Consider the following 22,573-nt stretch of genomic DNA (forward strand, 5'->3'; position numbering starts at 1 on the left):
AAAGATTTAAAGAAATCCTTAATTGTTTTTCCCCAGCTGCAAGCTAGACCCCAAAACTTCTTTCTCTTCCCTTTTAAGCTTTGACAAGAACAAGCCAGCCTTTTTGAAGGTCCTAGAGGCAAGGCAAGTCTCCCCACCCCCGACCCCTTTGTCAAGGTCCTGATGTGTGAAGATCTGAGAGAAAGACCACTGCTTGAAGTCACGTTTCCGGCTGCAGTCTGGCAGGTAACAGCAGCCGCCCTGAAGCGGATGTGAAAACCTTCTTAGAGAAGCAAGAGAAACGGGAAGGATTTCAACGCCTGCCCCCCTACGCACACCCCAGACAACTACCTCAGACAGTCTCTTGGGGTCCCAGCATCAGAACTCTGCCTAAGGCAGCCGACGGACTTGAAAGAAACCCTCCATTTGGGGGGGCAACGTGCCAATATCGTCACTATGCTCCATGTGGAGAAAACATCTGCGCGGAGGAGCCCGCCTCTCCCAGACCAGCAGCCTGACGGTGGGGAGACAGGCCGTGGATTCTCAGGGAAGTTTCTGACAGCCTGCTCTCCAACGCAGTGGGAGACATCGTGTCCACGGGGGACAGAGGAGGCTGGAGCGACTTCCAAAGTGTTTCAGCCCTTGGGGTGGCTCGTTCAGCTCAGGGACAGCCGATTCCAAAAGGTTTCTATTTAGCTAGACATTCGTGGGTCATTATCAAGTATTGATGAAAGTACAAATACAGTGAACTCTGTAATGGAGAACCATCTGCTGATAGACTCATTTTAATCACTTCACAGATCATTTCCTTTGCTTTTAATACACATGCCCACACTCTCACACAAACCCACAGTGAATCCTTTTTGTTTTTGCCATCACGTTCGTACTTCCTTAACCCAGAACCCGCCTGTCCCTGCTGTCAGAGACACTCCAGTGGGGCGAGGTGGCCGCACATCCCCTTCCTCTTGTTCTGCATCTGATCTGCCTCATGCTCAGACCGTTGGCCACTTGATATGGTTGGAGACCAGGTCCACGGCCTGCAACTTTTATACCGACAAGTGCTGACGTGGGAGGACTTCTGAGGGAATAGGATTTTCAGACGCTCTTCAACAATTGGTTGTTTCGCAAATAGTTCTTTCAATGAGCCTTGTTTCATCTGAGCAAGCATTTGCTGACTCACCCAGGGAGCACACAGCTTCCAGGAAGTTGGATTGGCAATAGATGCTGGCTAAAAAAAACCCTAAAAAAAACCCAGACAATTGTTTTCCCATTATTCCATTACCAGCTGGCAGAGAGGACAAATCACCAAAATAGGCATTTCTCCTTCGACGTGAAGTCATGGAGACCACGGGAAGGCAGGCTGGTGCTGGAACCGTCTGGTCTGTCCATCTCAAATGATTCCAAATGTTGCCTGGTCCGAGCTCACAAATACCAGCTACAAAACTTTAACTCCTGCTACTTGCATTATCATTGAAGGATTGCTCCATGCCAGAACCCAAACAAACTTAGTGGTAAAGAAATCAGCTCTATGGGCTTCCCTGGTGGCGCAGCGGTTGAGGGTCCGCCTGCCGATGCAGGGGACACGGGTTCGTGCCCCGGTCCGGGAAGACCCTACATGCCGCGGAGCGGCTGGGCCCGTGAGCCATGGCCGCTGAGCCTGCGCGTCCGGAGCCTGTGCTCCGCAACGGGAGAGGCCACAACAGTGAGAGGCCCGCGTACCGCAAAAAAAAAAAAAAAAAAAAAATCAGCTCTAGGACAGAATTTGATTATTGAAGTTACAATGATAAATTCTACTTAGAATTTCAAAACCCTACTCTTTCCCGAAGCCTGATTTTAATAAGAGAATCCAGCACGTGGGTGACCAATTCCTGACAGAACTATAGGGACAGCTATTATGATTCAAACCTTTACATCCATATTTATTATAACATTATTATATTTCTGTTACAACCTCATTATAACAGAAAAGAAATGCCGGATACCTGAAATTCACTCATCAGCATTCAAAAACAGAAAAAACAACAACTACGATAATAGAGAAGAAATCAGTCGAGCGGAAACCAAAACTTTAATTTGCAGCCTTGTCCAGAGGGAAGCCCGGCTCAAGCCAGACAGCGTATATTCCTACCCACTACTTACTCCAGGCACCTTAGCTAAGACTGTCCTAAGAAATACATTATTCAGTGGCATTTAATCTCAGGTGGGCTTTGACTTATTCTTTTGATTTAAACACTTGGCATCAGGTTTGCAAAGAGGGGGGAAGCCCTTCGTGGACATTGTTGAAAGCTGGCTCCATCAAGGCATTCTGAGATATTTAGATGTTAGCTCACATAAATCCACTTTTTAGAAAGTGTCACCGAACTGTCTAGAAGTGGTGGGCCCTGAATTCAAATTGTTGGTTAGGGAAAGCTTTGGAAACTCTCTGAAGATATTAAAGAAAAATAAGAAAAAGGTGTGGCAGGACAGCTACCCAAGAAAGACTGCCCTAAACTAATATCAGATTCGGTGAAAAAACAAATCCGGAAGAGGCCTAGTAATTTCACAAAAGCCGAATTAAGCTTAAGGGCAAGCCTAACCATGCTGTTGAAATTGTTTCTAAGAGTGAGAAGAGCTTGAGAGACAACACTTTGCAAAGCGTCCAGTTTGTACGACTGATTTTTGCTGTAGCAACGTCTGCAAATTCAACCGTCTTTTTGGTGCATCTTCTCAGCGCCAAGCTAAGGGGTTATGAGAATGAACAACTGCTGGCTCTGTGCTCAGGGTTTATCAGGATACTGTACTTCCACATCAATGTACCTATGACAGGACACACCCAGGCTATTTGCTTTGGGCCAGGTACCCTTCTAAGCACTCAACTCACACTGGCTTATTCCATTCCTATAACAAACCTATCTCCATTTGATAGATAAGCAAACTGAGGCAAGGTTAAATAACTGGCCACACCAGTCGGTTTATCATCCCACACCTCCAAAGGCAGCCTTTTTGCCTTCTCTGTTCAAATGGATCCAGGCCCTTGCAATGTTTCCCCTCTACCTGCTGGCACACTGCCATGCTTTGCCAGTAGAGGGAGCGGGGGAGACACTGCAGGAGGAGAAGGGCATGGTTCCCACACCAGGGACAGTGGCTCAAGGTCCCTGCAAACATGCACCCCCCCCCCATCCACCCACCCGGTTCCTGCAGGTCAAGCTACTGGCGGCACTCGGTGGCCAGCTGCCTACCGCAGCACCTCCCTCAGGTGGTACTGTAGCAGAGTGCCTCCAAGGAGACAGTTTCCAACAATATCTAGATCTTCGCCCAGGAGCCTGGGGAGTACTTGTCCTCGGGGCAGCACTGCTCCTTTAACTGCTATTCCCACCTGTATTCTTTTGAGTTCTCTTTACTGCTCAGTAGCCAATCCCGCATCACTCCAATCCCCTCTTATGGTTTATAACCATGTACATTAAACTTCCCTGTTCACGTCGCTGTGAGGTTCCTCTCTCCTGAGGGGGTCCAGACTGATACACTTGCCTACAGCCACAGACCAGGGCGCAGCGCAGCCAAGACGTGAATCCAGAGTCTCCACTCATGGTGGCATATGGTCAGACCATCTTGCTGGGCAACACGGCACAGGTTCTGATGCCACGTGCACCCAGAGTGAAGTGCCCATCCATACCGAGGGCAGGGCAGAGGAGACGTGACAGGAGAGAACTCAGGCTGAGCTTTCAAATAGTTTTCCAGCAGATATGCAGAGGAAAGGCATTCCAGGAAGAGGGGATGGTGCATGCAGCTGTGGGAGGAGGGAAAGGGACAGAAGTGTCACCAGGGCTCCTGCCTAATCCCCTAAACTGCCTTCTCATTCCTGGGGAGATTCCTAGTGAGATGTGGGGACTTCAGAATCCTAACCTTGCTCTCAACAACATCCCGACACCTCTCATGCCAGCTCTCTGGGGAAAACCTTCTCCCCAGGCATCGGGAAGAACAAGGGCCCTGACCTGGGGGCTGTGATGGTCAGAAGGTGGCACGGGCGCAGGTCAGAGGTCCCCACCGGACCTCGGTGACATTTCTCTCTGAGCACCATCTGTACTGGCTGCTTTGCTCATAACACAGAACACGGAAAAGAGCAATACTTTAATTTTTGTAATAATTGCATTTATTTCCATTTTTGATAAAGCTATTGCTCTTCACTCCCCCAACACACATTTATAAATAATGGACATTGTAATTGTTTGGAGGAACAAACGTTAGAGTTGGAGCCATCAGGCCGTTTTCAGCAACACAGCTCTTTTTGGGGGCTGGAGGGTTTACAGAAAACACTGAAGTTACCTACAACCTTTTTCAGCCAATTCTGCCCTCATGGCTTCCATGGAAATAGGCTCTTTTGCTAAACAAAGGCAGGTCCTGGGAGTAGGGTGGGAGTAGTGAGGGCCGCTTTGATCACCCCAGGTCACCAAGAAACAGGTCACTTGTCCCCAGCCCCTGCAGAGCGCCCTCCTAGTTCCAAAGTTTGCCTTCAGTATTTCATGGCACACACACCCAGAGAGGTTGCAAACACACTGTGTGATATCCCCAAATTTGGGGTTTGCAGAACTGGCAGAAGTTGAGATTGGTATTTTGAAAGTGATGTATTTTAGGTCCTAGAAATTTGATGAAAAAAAAAAAAAACCCAGCTCCCAGGGATCTAAGCCCACTTGAGCATAGAAGACCTTTCTGCCTGAGTGGAAATGGTAGGGGGAAAAACCAGAAGCAAAAGATAAAATTCAGAAGTAAAAAAAAAAAAATGAAGGGACCGTATCGAGTGGGTTCAGTTGAGTTGATTACCCCACTGCGGTCTGATGATCCATTTCCTCAAGGGTTTTTGTTTCTGCTTGGTTTGGGTCAGCAATTCAGGAAGCTATGCTTTCCTTTATGAAAAAGAAAAATCAAAAGTAAAATAAGTATTTCACGTCATGAAGATAATGGTAAGTTTAATGGCTTATCCAGCGTTTGAAGTCATCCCAGGTCCAGGTAGAGGGTCAGCAGGGCAGCCTGTGGTTAGACTGCGTTCCTTTGAAGGAGCTGGTCCAGTAATTGCTAGGGAATTAGAGACAAAGAAGTCAAGTTCAGAGTCAGCATCTGGGCACCACACACACGTCACACCTGCTGGCGGCCGGGCCATTACCTTTTTGAAGACTTCGGCCCGGAGTCTGTTACTCTGTAAGATCACCCTTTTCTTTTGTTCTTCTTTTTTCTTTCTAACTTCCGGCAAGTTATTATAGATTCTGAAACAGATTCAGAAAACATTCTGAATGGTAGTGAGATAGCGTGTGTCTGCTGTGGATCTGTGTCCTCTCTTGTCAGCAGGCTCTTCCATTTCAAAGGGACGATCAGCTGCATATGGGTCACCTCGCATCTGGGGGACCCCAAGATCCGGGGCTCCCCTGACCATCTCCAGATGGGACTGCCCAGGCAGGGGCCACGCAGCAGATGGAGCCCCACCCAGGGCAAAGCTGGAGAGGCCGGGTGTTTAATCAGAAGTTACTTTTCTTGTCTCTCCATCTTCTACGATAATTAACCACTTGCTTGTAAAATGAGAGATTCTAGACCTATGCTTTGCCACTCTGAGTGTAAACTTACCTTTTACCAAATACCTAATACCTTTTCGCCACTCTATTTTTGTCTCCCTATGACTTAGAAAAGGAGCAGCGAATCAATGGAAGTAGCAGGAATTGTACTGGAATGACACACACATAAAATATGTGTGTGTCTGCCTCTTTATCTACTGCATTCCTAATTAAGCTGTTTCCAAATACCTCTCAGGCATATGTATCGATATTATGTTCTTGTCCTGGTGTAAAATTAGCAGCTTCCAAGACACAAGCAGGGCCTGAGGGACCCTTCTTCTGGGCCCTTTCTTCTTACTTCCCTGCAGAAATTGTTTATGTACTGATGCCAAACAAGATTTCCGCTGGAATCCACAGACACAGAGGAGACACTGTAGCCTGAGCTTTTGGGGTGCTGTACACGTGGCACTTGGATTAACATCTCTTGTTTTATTTTCTCTCATGTGTGAAAGCCAGACAAAATTTGTTTAACATGTTGCCCTCTTAAAATAATAATTACAAACTATACAAGTATTGATGATGACAATATTAGCAGGTGACATTGTCTTGGTTATAGGGCACTAGACTAATAATCTTTTTATGGATTTACCTTTTAAAAATTTTTATCTATTTTTTATTGAAATATAGCTGATTTACAATGTTATGTTAGTTTCAGGTGTACAGTGATTCAGTTTTACATATACATATATATTATTTTTCAGATTCTTTTCCTTTACAGATTATTACAAAGTATTGATTCTAGTTCCCTGTGCTATACAGTAGGTCCTTGTTGGTTATCTATTTTATATATAGTAGTGTGTATGTGTTAATCCCAAACTCCTAATTTACCCTTCCCGCCCTTCCCCCTTTGGTAACCATAAGTTTGATTTCTATGTCTGTGGGTCTTTCTGTTTTGCAAATAAGTTCATTTGTATCATTACTTTTTTAGATTCCACACATAATTGATATCATATGATATCTGTCTTTCTCTGTCTGACCTACTTCACTTAGTATGATCATCTCTAGGTCCATCCATGTTGCTGCAAATGGCACTATTTCATTCTTTTTTAGGGCCGAGTAATATTCCATTGTATATGTAGACCATGTCTTCTTTATCCATTCATCTGTCAATGGACACTGAGGCTGCTTCCACATCCTGGCTATTGTAAATAGTGCTGCAATGAACATTGGGGTGCATGTGTCTTTTCGAATTATGGTTTTCTCTCAATATATGCTCAGAAGTGGGATGGTTGGATCATATGGTAGTTCTGTTTTTAGTTTTTAAAGGAACCTCCATACTGTTCTCCATAGCGGCTGCACCAATTTACATTCCCACCAACAGTGCAAGAGGGTTCCTTACTAGGCTAATCATCTGACATGAATTTTCCCGGGTAGCCCTCACGACAGTTGGAAGAGACACCGTCCAGTGTCCTGCTGTTATGGGAGTGAGGAACCCATCCCCAGCGAGGTCAGGAGGCCAGTGGCATCCCTCGGCTGGTGAACGAGGGGCTGGGAGTCCGGCCTCGGTCTGTCTGACTTCATGCAACACTGTTCCCCAGTCATGTAGTGTAGAGTGACCTGGGAATTGCTGGCACATGGCACAGTGCCTGGCACACTGAGGGCATCGACATGATCTAAATGAACACACGACTGCCAAATCGAAGAGCAGTTCTAGAGGGGACCAGGAGAAGTTTGTCAGGGTCAGTAGGAAATCTGACATGTCCCAAAGCTCCACAGTGGAAATCCTTCTGGATCCATAGACAGGCATCTTCCCGATCTTGACCATCTGATCTTGTGGGGAGTTTAGGATAAAAATTCCTAGGCCTCAGCCCTGGAGCTTCTGCTGCAGTATTTTCTTAACATCCTCAATAAATTACGGCACATTTGTACAATGGACCACTCTGCATCAATGAGGAAAATCATCCATGTCTTCTGACATAGAAAAAGACCTCACAGACACAAAGTAAAAGAAGCAAGCTACAGAAAGATAATATTGTATATAGCACGATCCCATTTATGGCTAAGATACTAAATAGTTATCTAATTTGTACGTCTAAATAGACGTACAAATAAACGTCTATTTTCAGGCAGAGAGAAAGGCCTGAAACGATATATAGGATGCTGATAACTGTGGTGTCTCTGGAGAAAGTACAAGGCTGGGAGGTGGGGCAGGAGGGGGGCCACTCAGTCATGAGGGACTTCAGCTCTCTCTCCTCTGTTTGAATTTTTTAAAATGAAAATGTAATTTAATAATATAACTGATAACAAAGAATACAAAAGAAAAGGAAGCTCCAGCATGATTCTGTGGGTGCGTGAGGTCTGAGAACCGGGGTCTGAGCCCACCCAGGGCACAGCCCACAGAGCAGAGTGGAAGTCCTGTTACCGACCGCATCTGAGGAGACCTGGCTTCCAGCCAGGGAAGCCATGATGTGGGGAACAGCATTACTCTGCTCATCGGTCCTCTCAGAGCCTCAGTTTCCTCTCAGTAGAATGATATGGTGATACTCTGTCCACGAATGATGCTTTGAGAGCTACATCTTAATTTCAAGTCTCCATAATAGCAGCTCTGGACTTAGGGACCAGGAGGGGAAGATGTGGCTGAATTTTCCACCAAATTGAAAAAGGAATACTTTTGGCATGAGGTATACACAACTTTGCACTTCCCAAACGGCAGGTCTTGAAACCCAGTGGCCCTTTAAAAACCCCAGTTAGAAAGCTGCGCATTGGGTCATTAATGGGATGGTCCCCTTTCTCCTCACTTTTACTTTTTTATTTACAAAGAGGTTCCCTACAGATAATCAAAGTTGGCTAATTGTCATGGAAACAATATAATCATGGGAAAGCAGAGATTTTACGCCTGGAGTGGGGAGAAATGTATTCTTCCTATTTTAATGGCTTCTCTAAGTTGTACTATCAATTTGGTTAAATTGTTATAGGTCCTCCCAGTGCTAGATACTTTATTATAAACTAATGGCATTTTACTTGGATGAACTTGGCAAACTCTGTCAAGTTATTACATTTGGGTTGGGAGGCCAGGTCTCAGAAAGAATGGCAGCCTTTGTGTGTTGGTGAGAACGAGTGGGCATCTAGAATAGCAACCAGCCAAGCAGGACAGGGAGAGTTTGCGGGCAGCAGGGCCGCCAAGCCCGCCGGCGAGGCGGTGCCAAAGAGGCTGGCTCGTGGCCCTCTGTGGCTTCGCTGGCCCCACGGACCATCGGCCTCCAAGCCTGGATGCTTTTCTCCAGGCTCTGCCACTGTCAAGGCCCTCAGGAGACCTGGCTTCTCTCCTCCTCATAAAATTACCTGCGAAGGTGCACAGTGACAAACAGCACCTGCCCAGAGCAACGATGGGAAAGTGCAGAAACATTCCTGTTATGAGTCTGGGGATCTCTTAGAGACCAATTACAGGACTGGCTCAGAATCCAAGACCCACCACGTTCCTAAGGTTTTTCCAAGAACGACATTAGCTTTCAGAGGCGCGATTCAACAACTTCACTTCTTTCAGCCACAGCTTTTCAAATCCACGGCCAAGAAGACCTCAGAACTTAAACGTGGACCTAGAAATAGTGGCCCAGCTGGACAGTGCCTGGATCCATCAAGCCATCCCTCCTCCCTCCTCCCCCACTTTTTTTGACCGCACACGATATAATCAAGTACCTTCTAGATCGCATGTGCATCTCCTTCTCTGAAATGTACCTTTCTTTCGGTTTGAACAAGTTATCTGGAAAAAAAAAAAAAAAGTGGAAAGAGGATTAATTTCAGAAGGTACCGATGTTGCACATTTCTAGAGAAACATCATGGCGGGCTTAGTTCACTCTCTGTTATCCATCCTTAATCTAAGCCCAGTCTGTTACAAACACAGCAGGGCTCAGGAGACATACACACCACGCACAGTTGTATTGAAATCGACAAACAGTTAAACATGGGCGTGAAATTCAAGGTTAACATCTAACAGACTTTACAGTCAGTGACTCCTCTGCCTGCGGCATTTAGCAATGAAGAGTCATAGTTAACTGGGGTAGGGCCACTGTGGCATGAAGATGTGCTTCAGTGTCGCTCTGGGTGCAGGGCCCTGGGTGTGAGGTCACCCCATCCACAAAAAATCTCCACACTAGGTTTCTGGTGCCTCTGAGGACAAGGCAATCTCCCACAATTGCTAGAACGCTTTCAGAGCTGGAGCTTTCGCTCACAATTGTAGTCTCCATCAGGGTGCTCGGCCTCTGCATCCTTTCTAATGGAGGGATTAGCCCTTTCCAAGGTCAGAAAATGTAATGGACAACAACATACGAGTAATGTCTGTCTGGTGTCCTTTAAGAAAGTACACGGTGGCTAAAGGTGACTTTGAGTCTGGAATTTTTTTAATGAAAGTACATATTGCTCATCACAAGGATGTTTAGATGGCACGCCTGAAAATGGTCTGTGTTTTTTTCAAAAACTGTGTATAAACCGTGTACACCTTTTTGCGATAACTCTGAAATCCCCATGAGACTCTCAGCGCTATGGGTTAGCCAAGAGGCTGGCACACAGAAATGTTTCATGGGGGTGCTTGTTGCATGGGGATACATCTGAACAGCCACCACACTACTGTCTGGAACCCCTGGACGGTAACCAGCTCCAATGCCTTCATTCAGCGCAAGCAGACAGGTGACTCGATGTCCTTCAATCATGGAGTGGCAGAGTGGGCTCCCTGTGACCCCCAGCCAAGACTCCACCATGTTTCTATCAGTCTCGCCCACCTGGGCCTGTCCGCCCTCGCTCAGTACTCCAGTGGAGCCACCGAAGATCTCTCAGGCTTGAGAATATACCGAATTTTCCAGGAATATACAAGAAGGTGGGATAGAGGCGTGGATACGAAGACATCTATCTCTTCCCCTCTGGGGAACTGTAACATAGCTACCGATTTACAATATGGAAACAACACAGTGGCTGAACTTGTATTCTGTCTGGTTATAAACATAAAAGAAAATGATGGCACCATTATTCAACTTCAGAGACAAGATTCAAAGGAAAAATAGAAGAAAAGAGAAAGAAATCAGAAGAGTTTTCCCAGGGAAGGGAAAACGTCCCCAGTGTTTGGAAAGGCACTGGGCCGTGTGAACCAGGAGAGTCAATGTCTCCATGAAGACTGATCTGCAGAGACGCCTCCCAGCGCCCGCCCTCTGCTCACCCTCCAGACAGGGCCCGGCCAGAGCCCAGGACCTCAGGAAAATCCCAGCAGCATTCCAAAGAAATGGGCTGTCACCTTAAGGCAGTCAGCGTCTTGGACAAGCAAATACGCGTCCGCCTGAAGACCCCCACTGAGGCAGGGAGAAGGAGCCTCTGACAGAGCCTTCGCCCTGGGTCTGCACCAGCATTCCTCAGGAGCCACTCAGGATTAGGGAAAGGGTGACGTGAACAGATGCACGGTACCCCAAGGGAATAGAAATGTTACAAAGTGCATTTACAATATTTCTATAATCTCAGTTCAATCATATGTGGTCTCCCCTCAGAAGTTAGTTCTGTTTTTATTTTGGTTCGGTTTGTTTCTTTTGAGCACCTGATACCACAATGAAGCTATGGTCTTACTTCCAAGAGGAAACAAAAGCAAACGTGAGCTATCTGGCACCTCCACTGTTTTGTTTTCTGAACTCTTCTCCGCCCACTGGGCCCAGCAGCCCATGTTAGGTGCAAAACAAGCATGTCTGTATCCAAGAGGGCCCACCCCAGCTGGCGGGCTCCACCCCGCACCTCGCTGGCTGCTGTTGTTTCTGCGTTTTCACAACAGCGCCAGGCCCATGTGACGGATAGTGGGGATGCTTTCTGGATGGGATGGAAGAGAGGAAGAAAGCGAGGCTCTACCTTCCTGGAGGAAGTTGTCTGAAATAATCAAGTGTGTCGCTAATGGCTCCCAGCCTCGCTAGAGTAAAAAGAACCCTATTTGGCACTATGAGAGGGAAAGCGGCAGGAAGAGGGGAGGGGGCAGGGTGGCATCTGAGGGTCAGCATTACTACGCATAATAAACAGCTAGTGTTTATTGGATCGCCATAGATCTTCACACCAAACCTGTGACATACTCATATTTCTTTTGTATTTTAGGGTTGGAAAATCAAAGTTCAAAGGGCCAAGGGTTTCCTGCTCAGGTTTATGCAGTGAATGAGTGAGTGGCAGAGCTGGATTTCAGTCCATTGGAGTCCAGCCCTGTCCACACATGCCCTCAACCTCAGAACACGGCCACCAACCCGTGGCTGCAGATTTCACCTTTTGGTCGCCCTGACACGTGTTGGTCCATTTCCCAGGAGACCAATCCAAAATCCCTTTCTCTTCTTCCTTCTTCCTGCCTCCTATATTTAATGAGCAACTACTATGCCTCCAGGGAATGCTCAGAAGAAAATAAAAATGATAAGATCCTGCCACCATGAGACTTCATTATTGAAGAAGGAGTCAGATAATTAACAAACCAGCTACAAAGTATCAGGTAGGTGCTGTGATGAAAAAGAATCATGGCCACATGGTCAAGGAGGAACGGGGTGGTCAGGAACTATCCTCAGGGAGGAGTTATTTAAACCATGACCCAAATGACCATAGGAGCCGGCCATGGGGGCCAGTAGAGGGAAGAGTGAGGAAGGATCGGGGACACAGTACATACAGTGTGAGGGAGGGGGCACGAGGGCATGAGAAGGCAGGCCGGGAGTAGAAGTAAAAGCAAAGGCACTGTGGTTCTCCACCCAGGTTATACACCTTACCACCGCCTGCAGAGTCTAACCACGATTCCCACACGTGGGCACTGGAACCTGAACCAGAATCTCCGATGATTCTAGTGGGCGCCGTGTGATAGGGAAGAACGAATCTGACTCCATATCAGCAATGTTTCTTTTACTTGAACCTTTGTATTCCATTGCTTTTGCTCTGAGTTAAGAATGTTGCCTATAGCCTGAAATAGACAGGAAAACCCATTCTCAAGGCTCTGACCTTTAATAAGGGTATAATACTTTTCTGTTCATATAGAGATGAAAAGTTGCAGAACAGAGACTAACATTTGTCTTGTTGGAGGTTTACAGGAACATCGTGACCCGACCTACACTGACAGCTACAAGAACAAAGGATTCCAACACCAGGAAATCTGCAACAACCAACCACGCCCCTCCCTCAGGTTGCCTTTAAAAGGCTTTGCTGAAACCCTTTGGGGGAGTCTGGGCTTTTGGGGGCATGAGCCACCGTCTCTTGAATAACCCTGCAATAAACCTTCCTCTGCATTAAACCCCTATGTTTCGGTATTGTTTGGCCTAACTGGGTCAGGCACACGAACTTGCATTCTGTAACAGCAGGTGACAGGAAGCATCGGTGCTGGTTTTTGCAAGCCCACTAAAGAGATTTGCAAGTCTGTTGAGTTTTCCTCCAGAGTAAGAGATGGAGAGCCAGGCGGGTTTTTTTTTTCTGGAATTTTATTTTATTTATTTTTATAAGCACGTTCTTATTAGTTATCTATTTTATAAATATTAGTGTATACATGTCAATCCCAATCTCCCAATTCATGCCACCCCCCCCCCCACTGCCACTTTCCCCCCTTGGTGTCCAAACGTTTGTTCTCTACATCTGTGTCTCTAATTCTGCCCTGCAAACCGGTTCATCTGTACCATTTTTCTAGGTTCCACATATATGTGTTAGTATACGATATTTTTCTCTTTCTGACTTACTTCACTCTGTATGACAGTCTCTAGATCCATCCACGTCTCTACAAGTGACCCAGTTTCGTTCCTTTTTATGGCTGAGTAATATTCCATTGTATGTATGTACCATATCTTCTTTATCCATTTGTCTGTCGATGGGCATTTAGGTTGATTCCATGACCTGGCTATTGTAAATAGTGCTGCAAAGAACATTGGGGTGCATGTGTCTCTTTGAATTATGGTTTTCTCTGGGTATATGCCCAGTAGTGGGATTGCTGGGTTGTATGGTAGCTCTATTTTTAGTTTTTTTACAGAACCTTCATACTGTTCTCCATAGTGGCTGAATCAATTTACATTCCCACCAACAGTGCAAGAGGGCTCCCTTGTGTCCACACCCTCTCCAGCATTTGGTGTTTGAAAATTTTCTGATGATGCCCATTCTAACTGGTGTGAGGTGATACCTCATTGTAGTATTGATTTCCATTTCTCTAATGATTAGTGATGTTGGGCACGCTTTCATGTATTTGTTGGCAATCTGTATGTCTTCTTTGGAGAAATGTCTATTTAGGCCTTCTGACCATTTTTGGATTGGGTTGCTTGTTTTTTTGATATTGAGCTGCATGAGCTGCTTGTATATTTTGGAGATTAATCCTTTGTCAGTTGCTTCATTTGCAAATATTTTCTCCCATTCTGAGGATTGTCTTTTCGTCTTGTTTATGGTTTCCTTTGCTGTGCAAAAGCTCTGAAGTTCCATTAGGTCCCATTTGTTTATTTTTGTTTTTATTTCCATTTCTCTAGGAGGTGGGTCGAAAAGGATCTTGCTGTGATTTATGTCATAGAGTGTTCTGCCTATGTTTTCCTCTAAGAGTTTTACAGTGTCTGGCCTTATCTTTAGGTCTTTAATCCATTTGGAGTTTTTTTGTGTGTATGGTGTTAGGGAGTGTTCTAATTTCATTCTTTTACATGTAGCTGTCCAGTTTTCCCAGCACCACTTATTTAAGAGGCTGTCTTTTCTCCACTGTATATTCTTGTTCCTTTATCAAAAATAAGGTGACCATATGTGCATGGGTTTAGCTCTGGGATTTCTAGGCTGTTCCACTGATCCATATTTCTTTTTTTGTGCCAGTACCATACTGTTTTGATTACTGTATCTTTGTAGTATAGTCTGAAGTCAGGGAGCCTGATTCCTACAACTCCATTTTTCTTTTTCAAGACTGCTTTGGCTATTCGGGGTCTTTTGTGTTTCCATGCAAGTTGTGAAATTTTTTGTTCTAGTTCTGTGAAAAATGCCAGTGGTAGTTTGATAGGGATTGCATTGAATCTGTAGATTGCTTTGGGGAGTCATTTTTAAAATGTGGATTCTTGCAATCGAAGAACATGGTATATCTCTCCATCTGTTTGTATCATCTTTAATTTCTTTCATCTGTGTCTTATAGTTTTCTGCATACAGGTCTTTTTTCTCCTTAGGTAGGTTTATTCCTAGGTATTTTATTCCCTTTTTTGCAATGGTAAATGGGAGTGTTTCCTTAATTTCTCTTTCTGATTTTTCATCATTAGTGTATAGGAATGCAAGAGATTTCCGTGCATTAATTTTGTATCCTGCAACTTTACCAAATTCATTGATTAGCTCTAGTAGTTTTCTGGTGGCATCTTTAGGATTCTCTATGTATAGTATCATGTCATCTGCAAACAGGGACAGTTTTACTTCTTCTTTTCCAATTTGTATTCCTTTTATTTCTTTTTCTTCTCTGATTGCCGTGGCTAGGACTACCAAAACTGTGTTGAATAATAGTGGCGAGAGTGGACATCCTTTTCTTGTTCCTGATCTTAGAGGAAATGGTTTCAGGTTTTCACCATTGAGAATGATGTTTGCTGTGGGTTGTTGTATATGGCCTTCATTATGTTGAGGTAGGTCCCCTCTATGCCCACTTTCCAGAGAGTTTTTTATCATAAATGGGTGTGGAATTTTGTCATAAGCTTTTTCTGCATCTATTGAGATGATCATATGGTTTTTAGTCTAAAATTTGTTAATATGGTGTATCACATTGATTGATTTGCATATATTGAAGAACCCTTGCATCCCTGGGATAAATCCCACTTTATCATGGTGTATGATCCTTTTAACGTGTTGTTGGATTCTGTTTGCTAGTATTTTGTTGAGGACTTTTGCATCTATATTCATCAGTAATATTGGTCTATAATTTTCTTTTTTTGTACTATGTTTGTCTGGTTTTGGTATCAGGGTGATAGCAGCCTCATAGAATGAGTCTGGGAGTTTTCCTTCCTCTGCAATTTTTGGGAAGAGTTTGAGAAGAATGGGTGTGAGCTCTTCTCTAAATGTTTGATAGCATTCACCTGTGAAGTCATCTGGTCCTGAACTTCTGTTTGTTGGAAGATTTTTTACCACAGTTTCAATTAATTTCATTACTTGTGATTGGTCTGTTCATATTTTCTATTTCTCCCTGGTTCAGTCTTGGAAGGTTATACCTTTCTAAGCATTTGTCCATTTCTTCCACGTTGTCCATTTTATTGGCATAGAGTTGCTTGTAGTAGTCGCTTAGGATGCTTTGTATTTCTGTGGTGTCTGTGGTAACTTCTCCTTTTTCATTTCTAATTTTATTCATTTGAGTCCTCTCCCTCTTTTTCTTGATGAGTCTGGCTAATGGTTAATCAATTTTGTTTATCTTCTCCAGTTTTCTTTTGATTTCTATTTTCATGGAATATCTTTTTCCATCCCCTAACTTTCAGTCTGTATGTGTCCCTAGGTCTGAAGTGGGTCTCTTGTAGATGGCATATATATGGGTCTTGTTTTTGTATCCATTCAGCAAGCCTGCGTCTTTTGGTTGGAGCATTTAATGCGTTCACGTTTAAGGTTATTATCGATATGTATGTTCCTATTACCATTTTCTTAATTGTTTTGGGTTTGTTTTTGTAGGTCCTTTTCTTCTCTTGTGTTTCCCACTTAGAGAAGTTCCTTTAGCATTTGTTGTAGAGCTGGTTTGGTGGTGCTGAATTCTCTTAGCTTTTGCTTGTCTGTACAGCTTTTGATTTCTCCATCAAATCTGAATGAGATCCTTGCTGGGTAATCTTGGTTGTACGTTCTGGCCTTTCATCACTTTAAATATATCATGCCACTCCCTTCTGGCTTGTAGAGTTTCTGCTGAGAATTCAGCTGTTAACCTTATGGGAGTTCTCTTCTACGCTATTTGTCGTTTTTCCCTTGTTGCTTTCAATAATTTTTCTTTGCCTTTAATTCTTGTCAATTTGATTACTGTGTGTATCGGCGTGTTTCTCCTTGGGTTTATCCTGCCTGGGAATCTCTGTGCTTCCTGGACTTGGGTGGCTCTTTCCTTTCCCATGTTAGGGAAGTTTTCAACTATAATCTCTTCAAATATTTTCTCGGGTCCTTTCTTTCTCTCTTCTCCTTCTGGGACCCCTATAATGTGAATGTTGTTGCGTTTAATATTGCCCCAGAGGTCTCTTAGGCTGTCTTCATTTCTTTTCATTCTTTTTTCTTTATTCTGTTCCATGGCAGTGAATTCCACCATTCTGTCTTCCAGGTCACTTATCTGTTCTTCTGCCTCAGTCATACTGCTATGGATTCCTTTTAGTGTATTTTACATTTCAGTTATTGTATTGTTCATCTCTGTTTGTTTGTTGAATTCTTCTAGGTGTTTGTTCTTTAATTCTTCTAGGTCTTTGTTAAACATTTCTTGCATCTTCTCAATCTTTGCCTCCATTCTTTTTCTGAGGTCCTGGATCATCTTCACTATCATTATTCTGAAATCTTTCTAGAAGGTTTCCTATCTCCACTTCATTTAGTTGTTTGTCTGGGGTTTAACTTGTTCCTTCATCTGGTACATAGCCCTCTGCCTTTTCATTTTGCCTATGTTTCTGTGAATGTGGTTTTCCTTCCACAGGCTGCAGAATTGTAGTTCTTCTTGCTTCTGCTGTCTGCCCTCTGGTGGATGAGGCTATCTAAGAGGCTTGTGCAAGTTTCCTGATGGGAGGGACTGGTGGTGGGTAGAGCTGGGTGTTGGTCTGGTGGGCAGAGCTCAGTAAAACATTAATCCGCTTGTCTGCTGATGGGTGGGGCTGGGTTCCCTCCCTGTTGGTTGTTTGGCCTGAGGTGACCCAACACTGGAGCCTACCCGGGCTCTTTGTTGGGGCTAATGGCAGACTCTGGGAGGGCTCACACCAAGGAGTACCTCCCAGAACTGCTTCCAGTGTCCTTGCCCTCACAGTGAGCCACAGCTACCCCCCGCCTCTGCAGGAGACCCTCCAACACCAGCAGGTAGGTCTGGTTCAGTCTCCCCTGGGGTCACTGCTCCTTCCCCTGGGTCCCGATGTGCACACTACTTTGTGTGTGCCCTCCAAGAGTGGAGTCTCTGTTTCCCCCAGTCCTGTTGAAGTCCTGCAATCAAATCCCGCTAGCCTTCAAAGTCTGATTCTCTAGGAATTCCTCCTCCCGTTGTCAGACCCCCAGGTTGGGAAGCCTGACGGGGGGTTCAGAACCTTCAGTCCAGTGGGTGGACTTCTGTGGTATAAGTGTTCTCCAGTTTGTGAGTCACCCACCCAGCAGTTATGGGACTTGATTTTATTGTGATTGCGCCCCTCCTACCGTCTCTCTGTGGCTTCTCCTTTGTCTTTGGATGTGGGGCATCTTTTTTGGTGAGTTCCAGCGTCTTCCTGTCGATGATTGTTCCTCAGTTAGTTGTGATTCCAGTGCTCTCACAAGAGGGAGTCACCACGTGGGGTTTTAAGCAGGGGATCTGATTTGAATTCTTAAAGGCCGACTCCAGCAGCTGTTCAGAACATGCACCAACTGGATGGAGGAAATTCAAACGTGGCAGCAGGGAGATAAGTCAGACCATTGCAGCCAGGTAAGCAAAAGATGACAGCAGCGCTCAGCACAGCTGGGAAGTGGGAGGACTCAGGACTCACCTACACTCGCCGAACATGAGCCATGACAGTTACGAAGGTGGAAGAGAAAACCAGGCTTTACGCGGGAGGGATGGATTGGGAGTTTGGGGTTAGCAGATGCAGACTATTATATATAGAATGAATAAACAACAAGGTCCTACTGTAGAGCACAGGGAACTATATTCAATACCCTATGATAATCCTTAATGGAAAAGAATATGAAAAAGAATGTGTATGTATGTGTGTGTGTGTATATATATATATATATATATATATATATACACACATATATATATATATCTCACTTTGTGTACAGCAGAAATTAACACAACATTGTAAATTAACTATACTTGAATAAAATAAATTTTAAAAAGAGAAAGAAAAAGAGAGAGAGAGAGAGCGAGAGAGGGAGAGAGAGAGGAAGGAAGAGAGGGAGGGAGGGAGGGAGGGAGGAAGAAAGAAAACCAGGCTTTGTGTTGGAGCAACCCTTCATTTGACTGTTAAGTTTTCACCTATTTGGGGCTCGGCAGACTCAAAGATCAATAAGACAAAGGGCTCACAGCCCAGGGTGAGAGCCAGATACACGAGGCCTTCAGGTGCCAGGACTGATGTCTACACAGGGAGAGGGCTCATGGGGGGTGAGCAGTCCACCAAGGAAGGGGTGGGACTGGGGAGACTTCACAGCAGGAGACAGCTGAGCTGAGTCTTGAAAAAGAAAGAGGCGTCCCAACAGTGGGAGGAGGGCTGGTAGGAGGATGGCCCAGGTGGAAACACAGCAGGACCATGGGGCCCAGCCTGCAGCAAGAGATAGCTCTTCAGGGAATCATACAGCAGGACCTCATTTCATGAGATGGAAACCATCCTGCACGCACTTTGCTCAAAAATACAGTGAAAGCCCATCTATCAATTCCCTTTTAATGGAAATTCTACCTTTATAAAATTAAAGTGACTGGTGAGAACAATTTTCAGCTAGCTTATGGGTCTTTTCCGGATTTTCCTTGAAGCTGTACGCGTTCTAATTCACTAATACAGAGGAAAGAATGGCCCTTGTATTTACCTCCTGTTTTATCATTCAAACACAGCAGGGGTTTTCTCCACCCCCCAAGCAAATTACTAAGGTAAATTGCCTATTTCTGTCTTCCTGGAAAACTCTTCTTCTTTTTTTTTTTTTTAAACCTGAATCTCTTGTGTCTGGCTTATCATCGTATCCAAACTACTGGCCTGTTGCTAACTTCGCGTGGCAAAGGCCAGACACACTGAGCCCGATTCAGGTCAGCAAACAACGAGCTACCGAGAGTCTGGTGCTTCTGAGGCTGTTCTTGGGGAGCAGTTGAGTCAAAGCCAAGTCCTGACATCCCATCACTCTCTATAAACACACGCGGGTGTTTATTACAACCCTCACGTCACACATGTGCAAACACGCATGCACAGATGGGGACAGGTGGCCTCAGCACCCAGGCAGCCTGCTGACAGTGTCAGCAGGAGTCAGCAAGGGTCCCCCAGACACCAGCATGATTGGTTGTTTATGAGGCCAGAGCTCATTTTCCTCCACACAGAGTCCTTATGTACAGCTCTGATTGCAAAGCTTCATTTTTCCTATTGAACAAGTAATCTAAATGATAATCAGGTTCACACCGGATTTATTAGTGCAGCGCCCTCGCAGAAGCTGATGTTCTGCAGTCACCCTGAGCGCTTTGAAGAGTCTCTTAGAATTTGCTTCCCCTAGCTTAAAAACACCAAACCCAAGAGATGCCTGTGGGAGAGAATCCAGCCGGGAGCCAACAAGCCCGTTTGGCGGGTAGATGCCAAGTCTACACTGGCCGGCATCTTCTAGGAAATACAGGGCCTCCCAAAAGGAATGGAAATGGGATATGTTTTAGGGAAGAAAATCTCTAGAGGATTCTTCTCCTGAAAAGGGGCCCCAATACACGTGTATTCTAAGGTCACAAGGCTGTTCATTATGTCAGTTTCCAAGCCAGTGAGCAGCTGGCCCTCCTGCCTCTGGAATAATTACATCATGGCCTTCAGGAGTTACATCCAGTTACTTGCACATCATTTCAGTTCAGCTCACCTCCCTGGGACCTCCAATTTGCTGACGTGGGCAGCAGCCTGAGTGGCCTGCCTTGGACCAATTAACCCTCCAGAAACTAAACCGTGTGCATTACACTGTAGAAAAGCGAGTTGAAGACTCATAGGTTGTTTGCCTTCAAAATGCTCTTGTGATGATAAAATCTTGTGCTGGACACGCATCCTCATTTTTCTGAAATCTCTTCTATCCTTCTGTGGGATCCTGAATGACAGTTTGTGGATGAGCAACCCATTCTAGGGGCCTGGAAGGCTGGCGGAGGCTGCACATTTCATTTATATAAAAATAACGCTCAATTCCCATTCGGACACAAAAGAGAGATACTAACGTCACAGTTCAGAAAGGCAACGAGCCTCTCAGATCCTTCAGGTAAAGGCATACAAAATTAAGAAATGAAAAATAAACCAGAGGTCTGTGGGGAGATCTATTTCTCTTTTCATGCTCAGGTCAAGAAATGAGACTGACCACAGGCTCATTAAGATGAGTGAATAGTTCTCTCTGCAGAGAGCTTGGCTCCTGCACAGACGGACTTATCCTTGAGTTTAGAGCAGGACTGAAGCCCGTTTCAGGGCTTCCATGAACAGATAGGGCGCTGGGAGCTAAAGGATGGATTTGAGAAAGGGTCTGCCCTTGGCTGAGGGGGCTGCCGAGCACACTGGCAGCCCACGAGCCTCCCTGCAGATCCTCGTAATAGTAGAATCCTTGAATCAACACAGGCAGATGAGGCCCAGGGACCATGGTTTCAGCTCCTCCACCTAGTGGAACCAGATCCCCAAGTGAAACATCTCTGCTTCAAAGGAGACTTAATACAATCCCCGGTGCCATCCTACTCTCTCTCTTGGACCCAAGAGCTCCATCGCAAGCTGCTTTCCTCCCTGCCCCCCAGGGTCTTCTCCTTTATGGTTCTAGATTCATTTTACTTGGCTGTCAGCCTGGCCAACTCTGTTCCCAAGGAGCCACCGAACAAGCTGATATCATGAATATTCAGCTTACCCCACTGTCTACAGCATCAGAGATTCACAAACTAACCCAGATCCCTACTCAAGACCAGACACTCACAAACTGAACCCTCGTCAAGGGCTCCCATCAGTTGCCTAAAACGTGCATTTTTCTGGGGCCAGCGAAGCGATGTACAGCATTTCCCACAATGAGCACACTGGTGAATTTAAAGGCAAACCAAAGGAGCTGGACAACTCCACCCACACTGTAAGATGTAATGACCCCTGTTCTTAGTAACCTCACTACACACGGCAGGAAATTCACTGTTTCTGCTTCATGAAAATAATACGAGCATTAGTACCTTAAACATCGTGCTTTTATGATGTACCTCTTTCTTTAAATTAATTAATTTTTTGGCTGCATTGGGTCTTCGTTGCTGTGTGCAGGCTTTCTCTAGTTGCGGGGGCTACCCTTCGTTGCGGTGCGTGGGCTTCTCATTGTGGTGGCTTCTCTTGCTGCGGAGCACGGGCCCTAGAGCACGGGGGCTTCAGTAGTTGTGGCACGCGGGCTCAGTAGTTGTGGCTCACGGGCTCTAGAGCGCAGGCTCAGCAGTTGTGGCACACGGGCTTAGTTGCTCTGTTGCATGTGGGATCTTCCCGGACCAGGGCTCAAACCTGTGTCCCCTGCATTGGCAGGCGGATTCTCAACCACTGCGCCACCAGGGAAGTCCCTATGATGTACATTTGATGATTCCTTTGGCCTGCCTGACCCTCCATACCATGAAAAAAGTGTCCATTTGGGATCCGAGTCTGCAGGTCTGGGTCAGTCTAGGCCTCAGCTCGGTGCTCTGTGCCCTGGGACAGGCCACTCAAGCTCGCTGACCTTCTGTACCTCCTCTGCTTGGTGCGGGGACAGTATCTGCTTTAAAGGTCCTTGGAAGGTCTCATGGGATGGTCCGTATGAAAGTGCACTTTAACCACGGAGATGCCAGTGACAGCAGCAATGCTAACTAGCACCACTCTCCATGAAAGCAGGTCTTCCGTCTTTATACATAAGCAAACCGAGGCCTTGCAGTTCAGCAGCTTAGCCTAGGTCTCAGAGTAAGGTAAGAGGCCTGTGAATTGAGTCACTGATGGAATCAATGGACTGTTTATTCTCTGCACAAGATAGATGGTTGTGGTTCTCAAAGTGAGGCTTATATTTTCACATAAATGCTAACAACATCTGTGTGGCTTCTGCTTCCCTTTCCTTCCCTGAACCGGCAGCCTCAACATCACTGGGGAACTTGGTACAAATGCAAGTCCTTGGCCCCGCCCCAGGTTAGCTGGACCGGAAATTCTGGGGCTGGACCAGTGGTCTGTGAGTTCACAAGCCCTTTAAGTGATTCCGATGCTTGCTCACGTTTGCGGAACACTGAGAGAACGTAAGAGTGATAAGGAAAA

General features: G+C 45.5%; 1 protein-coding gene across 3 annotated transcripts in view; it reads right to left on the reverse strand.

Moving 5' to 3' along the window:
- Positions 1 to 4,889: 4,889 nt before the first annotated feature.
- Positions 4,890 to 22,573, reverse strand: part of C16H10orf90 (chromosome 16 C10orf90 homolog) — a 235,935-nt gene continuing 218,251 nt past the window's right edge. For 2 of the 3 annotated variants that reach the window (XM_032608886.1, XM_032608884.1), the window contains 3 exons: positions 9,195 to 9,258; positions 5,117 to 5,216; positions 4,902 to 5,028 (listed from right to left, as the gene is read on the reverse strand). In XM_032608886.1, the coding sequence (XP_032464777.1) occupies positions 4,990 to 5,028; positions 5,117 to 5,216; positions 9,195 to 9,258 (203 nt within the window). In that variant the 3' untranslated portion in view covers positions 4,902 to 4,989. Of the gene's footprint in view, positions 5,029 to 5,116; positions 5,217 to 9,194; positions 9,259 to 22,573 lie in introns of all 3 variants that reach the window. The other variant, XM_032608885.1, reaches the window with a different exon arrangement.

This window comes from Phocoena sinus, chromosome 16 (assembly GCF_008692025.1).
Source record: "Phocoena sinus isolate mPhoSin1 chromosome 16, mPhoSin1.pri, whole genome shotgun sequence".
Classification (NCBI taxonomy): domain Eukaryota; kingdom Metazoa; phylum Chordata; class Mammalia; order Artiodactyla; family Phocoenidae; genus Phocoena; species Phocoena sinus.